The sequence below is a fragment of the Cololabis saira genome, chromosome 10 (assembly GCF_033807715.1).
Source record: "Cololabis saira isolate AMF1-May2022 chromosome 10, fColSai1.1, whole genome shotgun sequence".
Lineage (NCBI taxonomy): Eukaryota > Metazoa > Chordata > Actinopteri > Beloniformes > Belonidae > Cololabis > Cololabis saira.
In genome coordinates this window covers 40,706,651-40,723,474 of record NC_084596.1, presented here as the reverse complement: position 1 = coordinate 40,723,474, position 16,824 = coordinate 40,706,651, and the positions used below count along the sequence as shown (strand labels likewise).

At 41.4% G+C, this 16,824-nt stretch overlaps 1 protein-coding gene across 2 annotated transcripts in view; it reads right to left on the bottom strand.

Annotated features, from left to right (window-relative positions):
- Nucleotides 1-2,767: 2,767 nt before the first annotated feature.
- fggy (FGGY carbohydrate kinase domain containing) overlaps nucleotides 2,768-16,824 on the bottom strand; it is a 53,458-nt gene continuing 39,401 nt past the window's right edge. For both annotated transcript variants that reach the window (XM_061732915.1, XM_061732914.1), the window contains exons 11-16: nucleotides 11,396-11,558; nucleotides 9,998-10,072; nucleotides 9,724-9,844; nucleotides 6,762-6,856; nucleotides 4,742-4,803; nucleotides 2,768-2,983 (exon numbers count right to left, since the gene is read on the bottom strand). In XM_061732915.1, coding sequence (XP_061588899.1) covers nucleotides 2,902-2,983; nucleotides 4,742-4,803; nucleotides 6,762-6,856; nucleotides 9,724-9,844; nucleotides 9,998-10,072; nucleotides 11,396-11,558 — 598 coding nt within the window. In that variant the 3' untranslated portion in view covers nucleotides 2,768-2,901. The remainder of the gene's footprint in view (nucleotides 2,984-4,741; nucleotides 4,804-6,761; nucleotides 6,857-9,723; nucleotides 9,845-9,997; nucleotides 10,073-11,395; nucleotides 11,559-16,824) is intronic.

The following is a 16,824-nucleotide window of genomic DNA, read 5'->3' as shown; positions in this document are numbered from 1 at the left end:
GTATTATATTGAGATTAAACAGCAAGTATTAGCAGCTAATGATGCTGTAAGGACCAATTAGCTCCCAGAATGCTGATAGAACTGCTTTAGGAAACATCGTGGGTCAGAATTACCAAACAGATCCAGGGAGGAAACAGAGACGAATGAAATCGCTTTTATTTTTTCCATTTTCCTCTTTTGGTTTAAAATTTTTGAGAATTTGGTTTTTAGCATTTTATACAAATGTAACCCCAAGACAGTATACAAAGTAATGAAATATAGACAATTTATGCAATTATAACTGCAAACGTAAATGTTTTCATACCTTTCAACATATTTAAACTCAAAAACATGGCACCAGTTATTCTCGTGTCCAACAAAACCTTTTTTAAACAAAAAATACCTAAAGTTGTAATGTAATGATGAAAGAAAAATTGACCTTTAGTCATACAAATTGATTTTTAGGAATTAATATGAGAATCGATAGTAGATTTTTTTCAACACAGGCCTAATTACAACAACAGGTCCATGTTTGCAGCTCTGACTGGAGCTGGTTGGAGGGTCGCTCTGCTCCGCTCTGCTCCCTCCTCTAAAAGACTGCTTTGCCATCAGTAGTACAGCTCTGTGAATCCCACTTCAGACGTGTAGTGAAAGCCAGAGGATGTGAAGTTCAGGGGAGACGGAGCAACGTAACTGTTAATCCTCATCTGCAGCCCGGATCCTGAATGTAGACTACAAGCGGCATGAAACCTCAAACAATTCAGAGGTCAAGCGCCATCGGCGGCTCGCTTCTTCACTTCAAGCACGTCAATTTGAAAAAAAAAGTGTTAAAATTATGAAAAGAAAACATCAACTGATGAAGATCTTGTTTTTACTGACTAAAAAGGAAGAAAACAATATGATGGGTACATCCCATTTTGAGGATGAGAGAAGTTGGCGAGTTCAACTGCTTCAAGATGTAAAGTACTTCAGGATGTCTAGACAGCCTGAACAACTGTTGCCACGGTTACTTTTAATCATTTAATTACATTTAATTTAAGAGATGAGCATTATGAGAGGATGTCTTTTTCATTCACAATTTAAAAGCCCCATGATTTGTAAGAAGCTACGTGTTGATTCACTCGTTCGTCTGATGAGCCACGTTGAAGCTTTTACGCCTGGACTGGAACCAACCTGTACTCACAGAAATGAAACTGAAGTCTGTCGTCGGTGTAAAGGCCAGTAAATGATGTCGCAGGATCTCCTTGACTGCTGGATGCTACAGAAGAGTTTGCTTTCATTATGCACTTCGAGAAAAAAGTCAAAATGTCGAGAAAAAAGTTGAAATGTCAAGAATATTTTGTGAGTATTAGTATAATGAGTATTAGGGCCAGGCAGGAGAAAAATAAAAATAATATTTTAGAGGAGGGAGATCTTTTTTTTCATTATGCACTTTATGCACTTTTTATTTTATTATGAGGAAAAAGTCGAAATGTCGAGAAAAAAGTCAAAATGTCAAGATCAATGTTGAAGTACAATTTCGCGAAAAAAGTTGAAAGTTGAGATTAATGTTGAAATACAATTTCAAGAATAAAGTCGAAATTTCTTGAAGAAAGTTGAAATTTCGCCTTTTTTTCTCAACATTTCAACTTTATTCACGAAATTTTGACTTTTTTCTCAACATTTCGACTTTTTTCTCGACATTGACTTTTTTGAATAAAGTCGAAATTTCGCCTTTTTTTATTTTAAATTTCATTTCACTTTTATTTATTTCATTTTTATTTATTTATTTAAATAAATCAAATTTATTAAAAAATAAAAACTGAAATGTCACACGGTCCTAAGTATTCTATGGAAGAGTATGCATGCAGGAGACAAAAATATTTGAGAGGGGAAGATTTTTTTTATTGTGCACTTTGAGAAAAAAGTCGAAATGTCAAGATTAATGTTGTGAGTATTAGTATAATGAGTATTAGGGCCAGGCAGGAGAAAAATAAAAAGAATATTTTAGAGGAGGGAGATCTTTTTTTTCACTATGCACTTCGAGAGAAAAGTCGAAATGTCGAGAAAAAAGTCGAAATGTATTTCAACTTTATTCCCGAAATTTCGACTTTATTCACGAAATTTCAACTTTATTCTTGAAATTGTATTTCAACATTATTCTCGACATTTCGACTTTTCTCTCGAAGTGCACAATAAAAAAAAATTTCCCCTCTGAAATTTTTTTATTTTTTCTCCTGCCTGGCCCTAATACTCTTCCGTAGGAAGCAGCTTTGCAGGGTCTCCTAAGAGATTGTTATTTTTATCTTCATTATGCGTGGCCTGTTTGCAGTATTAACTCAGCTATGCAGGACTCTGTGCTCCCCCAAACTCCCCCCCAGGGTCATTCAAAGGCATCCGCCAAGAGCTTATCAACTTAGACCTCTCTGTCGGCCGCAGGCAGCACAGTCTAAGGACAGCAGAGGTGTCGATCGCATCAAACGGAAGAAGGATCCGTTTTAAAAGTGATTTGTCAGCATTTGTCAACATGTTTCCAGGATATTACCGCTGCACGGCAGTGACTGTTCACATGTCCCCGTTAGGGATGCTTTTAGAAGACAGCAGAGGGTGATGAGATGTGACTTCGAATGGCATGAAGTCAACGCATGCAACCGTGGCAGATGTCAACGCCTCACGCTTTGGGCACGAATGCAGCGGTGAATCGAGAGGAGCCGGCACGAGGCAAAGATCTTTATCTATACCCAAATGCTTGGTGTGTTTGAGCTAAAACCATCAACCAGATCTGTAAACCACATGACAGAAACCCAACTGAGGAGGCAGTTTCCTTTAAGGGGTGCTGACATGATAACAAAAGTAGATTATTTTGCAGGGTTGAGATGTCTGGCACGGTTTTTCCCAGGGGGCAGCTTGTCACCCTTCTACGGTCTCGGATCTCCAGCGCCGTCATCTCTGCTCCATGAGGGCCTCGTACTCCCTCTGATGGGAGAACAGCTGCAGGAACACCTTGTACTTTCTTTCGTAGAAGCTAAAGAAGGGAATAAAACGCAGAAAACAGTCCAATAAATGTCATCTATCGTTTGCATTTCAGGTTTCACTGTGATAACTTACATGAGAATTAACCTCGACTGCAACAACACTTAAAAAAACTTCATTTCAGTTAGGGAGATGTATTACGTCCTCTTTTCACACGTTGACCTGATTTTCTGAAGCTTTTTTGAAATGTCAGGGACACGTTTTGGTGAAAGTAGGACAGAGAAACAGAACGACTGCTCTGTCTTCAGGCACATCCGCCCACAGGAGGCCGAGTCAGTGTTTTAACAGAGCCACCTCTCATCTGAGGTGTGCATTGCTTAAAAATCTACATTTCAGCTTTGTGCTTCCCACTTCCAAGAAGAAACAAGTGCAGCAAGATTTGAAATGGGGGAGAACCTGATGTCTGAAAATCTGAGCCGCTGACTGGAGGATGTGTTTTAGTGACAGGGTTATGTTATCTAAAGGTCATTGGTAGTCAATCCTGACACCCAAATAGAGGGAATGACGTCACAGATGAGACTTCACAGCGGGTTACGTCAGAAAGACTGAGTGTCAGAAAGACTGAGTGTCAGAAAGACTGAGTGGCAGAAAGACTGAGTGGCAGAAAGACTGAGTGGCAGAAAGACTGAGTGTCAGAAAGACTGAGTGGCAGCGTAAACTTTCAGTTTGAGCAACTGGAAAACATCTAAAATGGGAAATATGGAGCCAAATCAAGGCCAAAAGTTTTGCTAATTTGAAAATAAAATATGATCCTGAAAATTCTTTTTTACAGTTTCAATCTTTTTTTTTTTCAGTTTCAGAACTTTTTATTTCAGTTTCAGTTTTCTGGCGTGGGGGGTGTGGCATCATGAGTGACAGCATAACAGAGAAGGCGGGGGACGTTCCTCACTCATGTTGCCTTCAGGAAACGTAGGCCAGATCGGGGCCAAAAGTCCGAAACTGAAAAAAAAATTTGAAAATGAAAAAAAAAGATCTGATACTGAAAAAAAACATTGAAACTGTAAAAAAGAATTTTCAGGTTCAAATTTTATTTTCAAATTAGCAAAACTTTTGGCCTTGATTTGGCTCCATAGGAAAGAGCTGTTGTGGGATCGACTGTACTCATAGATTTAGCAAGAAATCAGAGTTATCGTTTTACAAACTGTCGAAAAATAAGCTTAAGAGAGACAAATGGATCGCTGCAATTCACAGAAACAACTGGATTCCAGGCACCGAAACGTGGATTTGCGGTTCCCATTTTGTATCAGGTAATGTTGGATTTTTGGGTAGCTAACGTTAAATGGTCAAATCATAAAGTTCGGTGTCCTCATCACTTTAATTTCACCAACAAATCCTGCCTTGAAGTCGGACCAAGCGTCAAGACTTTTGTATTCCTTCAATCTTTTCTTCTCGTATTTCCCCGGTGTAGAAATTAAGTTCATATAAATATCAGGAAACTGGATTTGTGGCCAAATATTAATGTCCATGGACCACTGGTTCTTGGGGTAACTGTACGGGTCACTGTCAAGTCCAACTGCCTTTAATTTAAGCTGATAATCAGCTGTTATCCCGTCTTCTCCACTAGTTGCAGCTGTTTTTACCACTCAGTGTGAGTAAGGGGGCTGGTCCAGTGGGAATGTGACTTCAATGCAAACCCTTTATATAAGCTTTCAGGCTTTGACTTTAACATTCACGTCTCCTTTGAATAAAATCAAACAATAGAAGGTCAAATATTAATGAACATGAGTTTATGAGAGCATCTTTGCCTCACCTCTGGAGTTCATGGTCAGGCTGCACAACCCCCCCTACTTTGGCCATTTTCTCCATGGCTTCCTACAGGGGGAAAAAAGAAATCCCACACACAGACAAACACCTCTGAATAATTTATGTTACACACGTTCAGCTCCACATCAGCAGTGACCTACTTTAGTCTCAACGCCGTCGTCCCGGGGCCGTTTTAAAGTGACAGGGGCTTCTGATTAATGCATGGCAGGGCCTCCGCTGTCTAAACCTACAAAATCCAGGAGGTTGCGTGCGTGCGGCCGAGAGGATCAGACTCAACAACTGTCCACCGTATTTATAGCTGACAACAAGGGGAAGGTTCAGCACGGTCGGAATAAGTCTTATTTTTAGTAGGTCTGGCTTAAAAGGCAAATGTGAGCTCGGAATTCTTGAAACGCAGCGCAGAAAGCGGCAGAACCACAAACGGACGGCTCCGTGTTCAGGTTTCACCCAGCAGATGGAGGCACCGGCAGAGGTTTGAGGATGTGTCCTGCTTTACGCCGGCACACGGAGGTGTCTCGGACTTACAGATGAAAGAAAGAAAACGCAACTGGATTTAATGTAGCAAACACACAAGAGACTCCTAAAAACATGATGCGACTCTGGACTAGGGTTGACAACTCCCTGAAAAATAAATAAGGGACTCCTCATCGGCCAACCCAGTTGTCTTCACCCATCCTGGGGGGGTGAATTTTTTAGCGCCTTTTTTTGTGAGTGAAACGATTTTTTTAACTATTTGACTCGAACCTGAATTGAATTAGATGCATATTTTTGAATGCCATAAACACATGAAAAAAAACAAATTATTATCCAGCAATTCACTTTAATACAAAATAACAAAATTAACTGAATAAAATAAGTATCTTTCTTAAAACGGAAACCTGTCCTGCTTAACTTAAAATTGTATAAATGAATACAAAACAATAGAAAGGAAGCAGAACATCCATTATGTAATAGTTCACATTTTTAGTGCAATAACAAAAGTTGAAACAGAAAGTCTGTAGAAAACTTGTAAACATATTTGTGCCTCAAAGGCAGAGGTGTCAAAAGTCTGGGTAGAAGTATAGATACTAGAGTTTCAAAATACTCCTGTAGAAGTTGAAGTATCAACTCAAGTTTTTTACTCAAGTAAAAGTATAAAAGTACTGGTTTCAAAACTACTTAAAAGTATAAAAGTAAAAGTAATGTAAGGGGGAAAAAAAGACATTAAGTACAAAAGCCATTGAAAATTAATGCATCTTCGTATAATGTAAATATATTAAAGAACCATATATGTGTACTATTGAGCATTAACATGTGTTTCAGAGACAAACCAATAGGGTGTCGGAATGGTATTATGTTTATACTTCTCATCCAACCACAACCAAATTCACTCTATCCGGATGGAGCAATTTAACTGGATAGTTTTTATTTAAAGGCCGAAATGAAATAGAGTAACGAGGCTGTTTTTAAAATGTAAGGAGTAAAAAGTACAGATAATTGCGTGAAAATGTAAGGAGTAAAAGTAAAAAGTCGTCTGAAAAATAATTACTCCAGTGAAGTATAGATAACCAAAATTTCTACTTAAGTAAGGTAACAAAGTATTTGTACTTTGTTACTTGACACCTCTGCTCAAAGGCCATGACTGTAGCTACAGTTGTAGTAAAACAGAAAAAAATAACTTATGAACTCAACAGTTCAATGCCATTTTCCATTGGCATTTTAATTCTATTTTTTGACTCTCACAGTAATACGGGACAAAGTGTGTCGCTTTTCAGCTCAATACGGGACGCGTAATTTGGTTTATAAATACGGGACGATTCCGTTTTTCAAGGGGCGGTTGGCAACCCTAGTCTGGACAGAGATGCGTCCTTTACCCAGCGGTGAGAAGCGAGCAGCATCCAGGTGGGCTGCTTAGGGCTCAGGCCTGTTAACAGGACCTTCAACGTGCAGCTTCTCCTGAATGCAAGCAACAACTCTTGTTTATGCAGCACGGTTTTGAGCAAATGTGCATTTTTGTGCCACCGTACCTGTATGGTTCCGTAGTCCCGTGATGCACACGCACCCAGGACGGCTGCTCCCACCAAAACCGCCTCCGTCTGGTCTGGCAGCACCACCGGCAGACCTGGGAGAGAAGGCGCAGGGGCCTCTTTTATAAAGCTTGCTTGCGCACAAAACAGGGCTTGAAAGATGCGCAAGCCACCTTCTACGCAAAGGTTGGGATTTAAAAAGAAAAAACTAACCGAGAAATCTGCGTATCTCTACGCCAACCCTGACCCTCCCGTAGGAACTTACTTAAGATATGGGGAACTGGCGACGCAGGCGGTGAGGTGGTGAAATGAAGCCAGATTCATGTCATACTCTTAATAATGTCATCACATATCAGACTTATAATATAATAGCGTTGATCGTGTCCCTCTGTGTTTGAAGCACAGCGTCAGTCAGGACTCTGGTGCTGATGCAGCCGCGGTGCAGGACACGCCCTGCGGCTCTACCGAGCCCCTAAAGGGACTCAGATTTTTTTTTATATATAATGAGTCTTGCACGCACGTGAAACCTTAAATTGCCTAAATTATGGTTCTGCGTTAAAACGACGCAGAGCCTACGCCGTAGGCTCTGTGTTGGTGTGACGCGGAACCATAAATCAGCCTTGAGCTGATGATTTGCAATTACAGGCTGAGCCCACCGTTAGTTTTTAAACTGTAAAAAGTGGGGGGGACAAAAACATGATTTTGAAAAGTGGGGGGTCATGTCCCCCCTGTTCCCAGTGGAAATTGCGCCGTGGCACTCACGGCGTTTAGCGCAGCAACGACGTGCTGCCACTCACTCGCTTTATTTTATAGCCTACTATTTATATACTTTTTCTACTTTTACTGTGACCACCAAATAATGTGGTTTTCCTGTCCTCCACCTCATCCACAACATCTCCATCTCAGTCTCCGTGAAATTTAGTGTCACGGTGGCTCGACACGTCTCATTCATCCTAACGCAGCAGAAACAGGCTGCAAGAAGCCGCTGCGCATGCTCAGCAGGCTCATTCATATGCAAATACAGTCATGAACTACTTTGCATTGAACATTTATGGTATGAAGTGGGCGTGTAGAGGGCGGGATATGAGCCGAATTCAGCTGCGCAGCCTTCCAGCTGGACTGTGATTTATAAAGAGAACATTGCGTGCAAGTGTGTGTGCACACGATTTTATAAATCCGGATTTTTTTTTGCGCCCGCCATTTTCGGCTTTTGAGTTTACGTGCACTTTTAGTATGAATCCTACACACTCTTTTATAAATGAGGTCCCAGGTGGGTCTCGGTTCTCCGTGTTCTCCGTGTTCTCTGTGTTAGGAGTCTGCTTGGATGCTTCTCCTCTGAGATCACGTTCTTCACTTCCTGCATATTCATCCTGCTCATGTGAAGAAGGCTTTCGTACAGGTGCTCTATCCTTTTCTTTAATTGTATTTCCTCTCTATCCTACGGAAGAGTTTTAGGGCCATGCAGGAGAAAAATAAAAATAATATTTTTAGGAGGAAGATCTTTTTTTATTCATTATTTTTTTCATTTTTTCATTTCATTTTCATTATAAAGTCGAAATGTTGAGAAAAAAGTCGAAATTTCGACTTTATTCTTGAAATTGTATTTCAACATTAATCTCAACATTTCGACTTTTTTCTGTGCACAATAAAAAAAATCTTCCCCTCTCAAATATCTTTTCTCCTGCCTGGCCCTAATACTCTTCCTCTCTATCCTGATCGGTCCCTCCGCCGCTGTTGGTAAAAATAAACACGTGAACATACATCCCCTCAGAATGATGCTGCAGATTTGTTACTGCAGGGATAATAAGGTGATGCTTGACGCTTGGCATCCCTGGCATCGTGGGTAGAGTTGTTTGCAGAGAAGGTCAACAGATCGATCCATAGTGGAGCACTGTTGAGCAGGACACTAAAGGATCACAAGCTGGTGTTGACACGGTGGAGGGACTGTCTTTTGCAAGGTTATCCTAACGCTACAAAGGAAGTCTTGATATCATTTATCGTCTCGGTTTACCCATCTCACCTTAACGTTGACTAATCAGTTTGTGCAGCAGGAAGCTTCAGGAAGTCAGTGTTCTGTGTGCTTGTGCACATTAAACGCTGCAGAATCCTTGACATGTCATTCTCATGGACAGGTATCAACTTAGGGACAGGTGTCAACTCCAATCAAGTGGAAGAGTCGTAGAAAAGTCTTTCATAAGAAAGAATTAAAACTGATCTTTGTTTGGGGGGTACGCTGGACTGAAAATGAAGGAAAACCCTTCTGACAGGAGTTTGGACACAGACACATTGACTACGTTTACATGCAGTCAAAATTCGGGTTATTGCTAATATTCCGGTTACTGAAACATTCGGAATATTCCGTTTCCATGCGTGACCAAACAGGGTTATCCCTGTTTACATGGTAATTCATCATTTGGGATATCTGGATCAAACTAGCGAGGCGCAGAGAATGTGATGACGCAATTAGCGTCATTTCTGCTTCTTCTTCCTGTATCCAAATTCAAAACAAATGCTGCTTAGCGCAACTTCTCTCTCACCTTCTTGTAAATCTGACTATCCCGGAACTTTCTACCGTCTACAAATGCAGAAATGTTCATATCCTTCATTACATTTATGAAGTGATTAGTCTCCTCCTGGTCTTGTGTTTCTCCGTGTTTATAAGAACTTCCTGGACTCAAAAGACCAGGATTCCTTGTGAACAGCATGTGCAGAAAACAAATTCCTGTTCCATTTGATGGGGATATTCCGTTTGGCGTTTACATGACCAAATATTCAGGTTTTAAAAGGAGTAACCCAGGGCTCATATTCAGGTTTTGAAAAACCTGAATATGAGCAAATTCGGGTTATTCAAAGGGGTTATTGGTGTTTACATGGCCGTGCAAATTCGGGTTATTGCCAATATTCGGGTTTTAAAAGGGTTATTGATGCATGTAAACGCAGTCATTGTCCCTCAGCTCCGTACCTGCAGCGTTGGCATGAACCTGCACAAACAGGCTGTTCTTGCTCAGGCCTCCACACAGGAAGAGGGTGCTGACGTCATGTCCTGCTTCCGTCATGGCCTCCAGAATGTGACGTGTGCCAAGCTGAAATAAAAGACGCCACACGGGTCGGGTTAGGAAATGACAAGCTTCCTTTCTTAACCCGACACTACCAGTGCCAAGACGGAGGAAACGGTCTGAACCGACGAGCGCAATGGTGCTACACCGGCGCTACGCTGGCGCTACACCGGCGCTTACAGCGAGGGCTTGAACGGTGGCTAAATAAAGCAGAGCCAAGTCATCCAGGGTCTGGGAGAGGGAGAGTCCAGTCACCTGCAAACAAACACACAAAAAATCAGTGGTGAACACAAATCAGATTCAGATTCAGATAACTTTATTAAGTCAGAAGAAGTGGACAGCATGTGAGTTAAATATGAGTGTCACAGCAAAGGGTCTGAATACTACGGAAGAGTATTAGGGCCAGGCAGGAGAAAAATAAAAATAATATTTTAGAGGAGGAAGATTTTTTTTTTCATTATGCACTTTGAGAAAAAAGTCGAAATGTCGAGAATAATGTTGAAGTACAATTTAAAGAAAAAAGTCAAAATTTCATGAAATTTCGACTTTATTCAAAAAAGTCAATGTCGAGAAAAAAGTCGATATGTTGAGAAAGTCAAAATGTTGAGATTAATGTTGAAGTACAATTTCGAGAAAAAAGTTGAAATGTTGAGAAAAGTAAAAATTCTGTGAATAAAGTTGAAATGTTGAGAAAAAAGGCGAAATTTCGACTTTATTAGGGCCCGAGCACTTACAGTGCGAAGGCCCTATTGTATCTGTAGGAATTCTTTCTTTCTTTCTTTCTTTCTTTCTTTCTTTCTTTCTTTCTTTCTTTCTTTCTTTCTTTCTTTCTTTCTTTCTTTCTTTCTTTCTTTCTTTCTTTCTTTCTTTCTTTCTTTCTTTCTTTCTTTCTTTCTTTCTTCTGACAAAAGGAGGGCCTTTTTTCCCCCTAAACGTGCCCCAAAAGTCACCAAATTTTGCATGCAAGCCATGCCTGGCGTAAAATTTGATATTTAATGGTTTGCATTAATGGGCGTGGCAAAATGGCTCAACAGCGCCCCCTAGAAAACTGTGTGTCCAGAAAAAAGTCAAGATGTATTTCAACTTTATTCTCAAAATTTGGACTTTATTTATGAAATTTTGACTTTATTCACGAAATTTCGACTTTATGCTTGAAATTGTATTTCAACATTAATCTCGACATTTCAACTTTTTTCTCAACATTTCGACTTTTTTCTCCAAGTACACAATAAAAAAAAAATCTTCCCATCTCAAATATTTTTTCTTCTGCATGGCCCTAATACTTTTTTTTTTAAAATACATTTGCAAGGTTGTTTACTGTTTTTTTCTGTCAAGATGGGGTGCTGAGTTTACATTAATGAGAAATAAAATTAACTTTCTTGATTTGAGCAAATGACTGCAATGAAACACGGAGGGAAACATTTCAAGGGGTCTAAATACTTTCACTGTATGTGACTTTCTTCATAAAATGTTAACTTGTTTTGGTTTCTGTTCTCATAGTTCAGAAAAAAAAAAGACATTTCAAAGAACAAAATAAGCCATAAACTGTGAGGACTTTTTGTCCCGAGCGGCCCTCACCATGCCCTTCAGCGTGGGGTCGGCGAGGGGAGACCTGTTCCCGTGGAAGTCTGGCCACACGTGCAGACTGGAGGCCAGCAGATCCACGGCCGAGCCCCCGTCAGACATCTCACTCAAGTGGCTGTTCAGGTACGTGTAGATGTTCTCCCCGGTGAAGGGGACTCTGGGACAGCAGAGTAAAAACACACAAACCTTTTGGAGGATGGTGATGCAATATATCTCACTAAGTATTTCCGCCCCGCTTCCTCTAAGCCCTTAAATTGTGTGTGGTTTTTTTTAACTTAGTTTTCATTTCAGTATCAGTAACTTATACATTCCTTTACATACACATTGTCTACCATTTTCCATTTATTCGTCTGTACCCACAGACTAGTTTGCACCATTTAATTAGCAAAGCAATAAAGATAAGAGTGAGACACAGAAGGAGAGGAAAATAAAAATAAATAAATTAATAGATAAATAAATAAATAAATAAATGAAAAGGGGGTGGAGTGGGGGAGGGTCTTATGTATTACCGTATTTTCCACACTATAAGGTCCACCTAAAAGCCTTTAATTTTCTCAAAAACCGGCAGTGCGCCTTATAATGCAGTGTGCCTTATATATGATCATTACGGTAATTTCTGTTACTGTAGTCAGGGGGATTGTGGCTAATGTAGTTGGTGTCGCCGAAGTAACGGTGCTAAAAACGTCAGGAATCGTCACAGACGGGGGGGTCACGTGACCGGCCGGACAAGATGGCAGCTTAGGCTCTTCGCGCTTGCCCTAACCTCCCCGTTTTTACCTAGTTTATCCCTTTAAGTCTATTTTTACCCGGATATTTGTGACGTTTTTAATTGCTTGTGACAAAATGACGGAGGCTGGGAAGAAGAACAGTACAGGTGGAGGCTCTACGAAGTCGAACAAAGGAGCTCGTGTTTCCGAACAGGAAGCTATGGCAGACATGCTAATGGAGAGACAACGTGAATATCTAGAGCCGCGGTTCGTACAACTCAACGAGACGGCTAAATCCACAGAGGACAAGCTGGACACGATTCAATCTGAGCTGACCTCACTATCGGCCAGTATTGGTGTGGTGAAAGCGGATATTTTGACTCTGAAAAGCACCGTCAATGATAACTCGAGGACGGTTGCAAACCACGAGGCGGCGCTGGGCGCACTGGAACTCAAGATGGCGGACATGGAGGACAGGAATAGACGCTGCAACATACGCATCATCGGCTTGAAAGAGGGTGTCGAGGGATCGAACGGCGTGCAATACCTGAACCGCACACTCCCGAAGTGGTTCCCGTCTCTTCAGCCTGGGCAACCGGAGATCATGCGGGCCCACCGCATATACAATGGACGTCCTGCAGGAGACCGGCCCCGCACTCTCATCTTCAACGTACTCCGCTACACGACACGGCAGGATATTCTCCGGGCGGCGAGGAAAGACCCGGTCACCATTGACGGCAGGAGAGTGAGATTTGCCGCCGATTATAGTAATTACACAGTCAAGCGGCGTCAGGCTTTCACCCAGGCGATGGACACCGCACGCGAGAGAGGGGTTGAATTTTTCCTCCTCTATCCAGCGACCCTCAAAGTCAAGGATGGTTGGGATTATCGTGTCTTCAACAACCCCAGAGAAGCGGAGGATTTCCTCAACTCTCAGCCGAGAACGACGCAGGAGAGGTCCCCTCGGGCTCTGGCTGGCGGGGCTGTGAGCCGACACACGCGGGCCGGCGCCGCGCAGGCGGCGGCGGCGGAGGATCCATAGCGTCCCCGTCACATCGCCTGGATGGATGTGGGACTCATCAGCTGATAATATTCCTGAACGATGTATGCCGCAACGGATCACGGTGAATGGACATCTCTTTTTCTTTCACGCTTCATATTCCATTTAACTTTATGCACTTGCTCTAGTGGTGGAACAAGGTAATTCGCATATAAGACTTTATTTCTGCATTTTGAACATTCTTAAAGTGACTGTTTAGTTTAAAGACTGGATTTCTCCAGATGCGGGTTTAATCCCTCTTATATATATTTTTTTTTTCTACTGCTCTTATTGACAGTCTGAGTTGCTCTAATATTTTAATTTATTTTATTTATTTTTAATTGATTGATTTATTTATTTTTTCTTTCTAAAGTGTCAGTCACTGCTGTCATAGTTATAAGTTGGCGTCGTATATGCTCAGCATTTTGAACTTTCTTGAAGGGACTGTTTAGCTTCAAGGCTGGACATTTTTTTTTTTTTTAATTGATTTATTTATTTATTTATTTTTTTTTTAATTGATTTATTAATTTTTTCTTTCTAAAATGTCACTCACTGCTGTCATAGTTATAAGTTGGCGACGTATATGCTCAGCATTTTGAACTTTCTTGAAGGGACTGTTTAGCTTCAAGGCTGGACATTTTTATTTATTTTTATTTTATTTTATTTATTTTTTTTAAATTGATTGATTTATTTATTTATTTTTTTTTTTTTTTTTTATTAATTTATTTTTTTTTTTCTTTCTAAAATGTCAGTCACTGCTGTCATAGTTATAAGTTGGCGACGTATATGCTCAACATTTTGAACATTCTTAAAGTGACTGTTTAGCTTCAAGACTGGATAGATTTTTTTTTTTTTTTTTTTTTCTCTTTCTCTCTCTTCTAATAATATCAGTCACTGCTGTCATGGTTATGTACAATGTCAACAACTTTGATCTTCATGAGTGTTATAAGTTACCGTTGTCACCACAGAATTCCTGCTGGATTTGATTTATCTTTAGTTTTATGGTATATTGCAGCCTTAGCAGAGGGGCATTTCTGTTTTTACACGCTCAAGAGATTTTCTCACATCAGGGGGTAGATCTCAGTTTTGCCCTTGGTGTAGCCAACACTTTAATGGTAAGGCAGCTACCTCAGTCTTATAGTTTTAATTATGGCTATTGTGTTGTATCTCATGCATCATAAATAGGTCGGTACATTTTTACACGCAGCTCCTTGTGCACGGTTCATGCATGTAGTTCTAAGTATTGAAGGGATGACTTCTTTGACATGTTTTTCGTTATTGATACAGTCTGGGAGGGGAGGGGCTGGCTGCTGCTGCCCTACTGCTGCCCTATTTCCGACTATGGTCACGGAATCAAGTATTAGGGAAGGTTTGTTAGTTAGGGCATATTTCTGGCCCTTTCGGGGGGTGGGTTGGGTGGGGGGTGGGTTTAAACGTTTATTTTATTTTTTCACTATTTGTTTTGATGTGGAGCGGCTCACATCGTGGATTTTGTGTTCACATTCTGTTTGTGTGGTGGGAGAGAGGCTTGACTGTTTTAAGTTATACTCACATCTGCTTGGGTTCATCATTTCAGAGGGTCGCAGGGGCTGTTTTCATGTCTCTGTCCGCATCCGCTATAGAGGCTTCATTCTAAATTATGCCTGAACTTAATATTTTGAGCTGGAACGCGGGCGGCCTGAATAGCCCTCACAAGAGGATTAGCACCTTGAGTTTATTTCGCAGAAGGAGAATAGATGTTGCATTGGTACAGGAGACGCATCTCTTGGCTGCTGATGTCAGACGCCTGGCAGATAAACATTATCATGTGATAGCTTCCTCCTCGTCTGGTACGAAGACCAAGGGTGTGGCGGTTGTTGCCAGACGTAACTTTAAAGTTAAAATCCATGACACATGCTCTGACAAGGAGGGCAGGCTGGCAATTGTGAAGACAGAAATTAGCAGCAGGAAAGTTGCCTTCATATCGGTGTATGCGCCAAACTGTTTTGATAGGGTCTTTTACGAAAACTTGACAAATAGTATGCTGGAACTGAATGATTATTTGTTAGTGGTGGGGGGAGACTTTAACGCTGTTTGGAGTGCAGCCAATGACAGGTCAAGTAAATCCGAGACAAGGGATCAGAAACTAGCGTCCACAGCTTTACAGACGTGGGCTAGCAGCTTGGGGCTCACAGATCTGTGGCGTTCGACTAATCCATCAATCAAAGACTACTCCTTTTTCTCTGCTCGACACAAATCTTGCTCAAGAATTGACTACATATTTGCGTCCCCTAAACTCTTCTCTAATATTCACAGTGTTTCTCTGCTTCCCATGGCCCTCTCCGATCATAAAGGTGTGCTTTGTTCATCGGTGCTCATTAACGCTTCCCCTCGTGCACCAAAATGGCGCCTTAACACGACCCTGTTAAGACAAGAAGAGTTTGGGGCACAATTTACAGAAAAACTTAAGGAATTCTTGGAGTTCAATGTTGGTTCAGTCGACGATCCTAGAATACTTTGGGACTCAATTAAAGGTTTTATCAGGGGTAATGCCACATGGTTTTCCTCCAACCAGCGCAAGATGCAAATTTCTAAATTACATGAATTGGAAAACAAACTTGCAAAACTAGAATCCGCGTTGTCTGCTAATTACTCAGAACAGATAGTCTTGCAGCGTGAGGTGATCAAAAAAGAAATCAATGCCATCCTCAGACGCCGATCAGAATTCTTAATCCACAGGACTAGGCAGCGTTATTATTTTCATGGGTCAAGGCCCAGCCACCTTTTGGCGATGAAGATTAGGTCAAATGAGCAGTTTTCAGATATCTCCTCTATCAAATTACAGTCAGGAGCTATTACCACCGACCCAATGCAGATTAATGACTCTTTTCGCAGTTTTTACTCTGACCTGTATGAATCAGACATACTTTTCGACAAAGATAAATGTGACGATTATTTGGCCCAATTAAAGTTACCTCGTCTTGTGGTGGAGGCGGCAAATGAGTTGGCAAAACCCTTTTCTCTTGAAGAACTTAAGAGGGCTGTGCTCAGTATGCAAAGGGGCAAATCACCGGGTCTCGATGGCATTCCGCCAGAATTTTACGCGGCCTTCTGGGACCTTCTTGGCCCGCTGCTTCTCAGTATGATCCATTTTTCGATGGAGAAGGGCTTTTTCTAGGGATGTGAATACAGCTGTAATCACCTTACTACTGAAAAAGGATAAAAACCCGACGGAATGTGGTAATTACAGGCCCCTTAGTCTGTTGAACGCCGACGTAAAAATTTATGCCAAGGCTCTCTCTCGACGTCTGCAACCGCATATCTCGTCACTGGTTCACTGTGACCAGACAGGCTTTATGAAATCGCGTCTAGCCCCTGACAATGTCCGCCGACTGTTGCACGTAATCGACGCCGCAACAGACATCAAACATCCGGCAGCTGTTTTATCCCTTGACGCGATGAAGGCGTTCGATCGCCTTGAGTGGTCCTTTTTGTGGTCGGTGTTGGGGGTGATGGGTTTTGGAGACGATTTTGTGAAAATGGTACAGCTATTATACTCAAACCCCTCTGCAATGGTTCTTACAGGTAACATTTGCTCCACTCTGTTCCCAGTAACTAGATCATCTCGTCAGGGCTGTCCTTTGAGCCCGACGCTGTTTGCTCTGTCTCTTGAACCCCTAGCGCAGATGATCCGATTA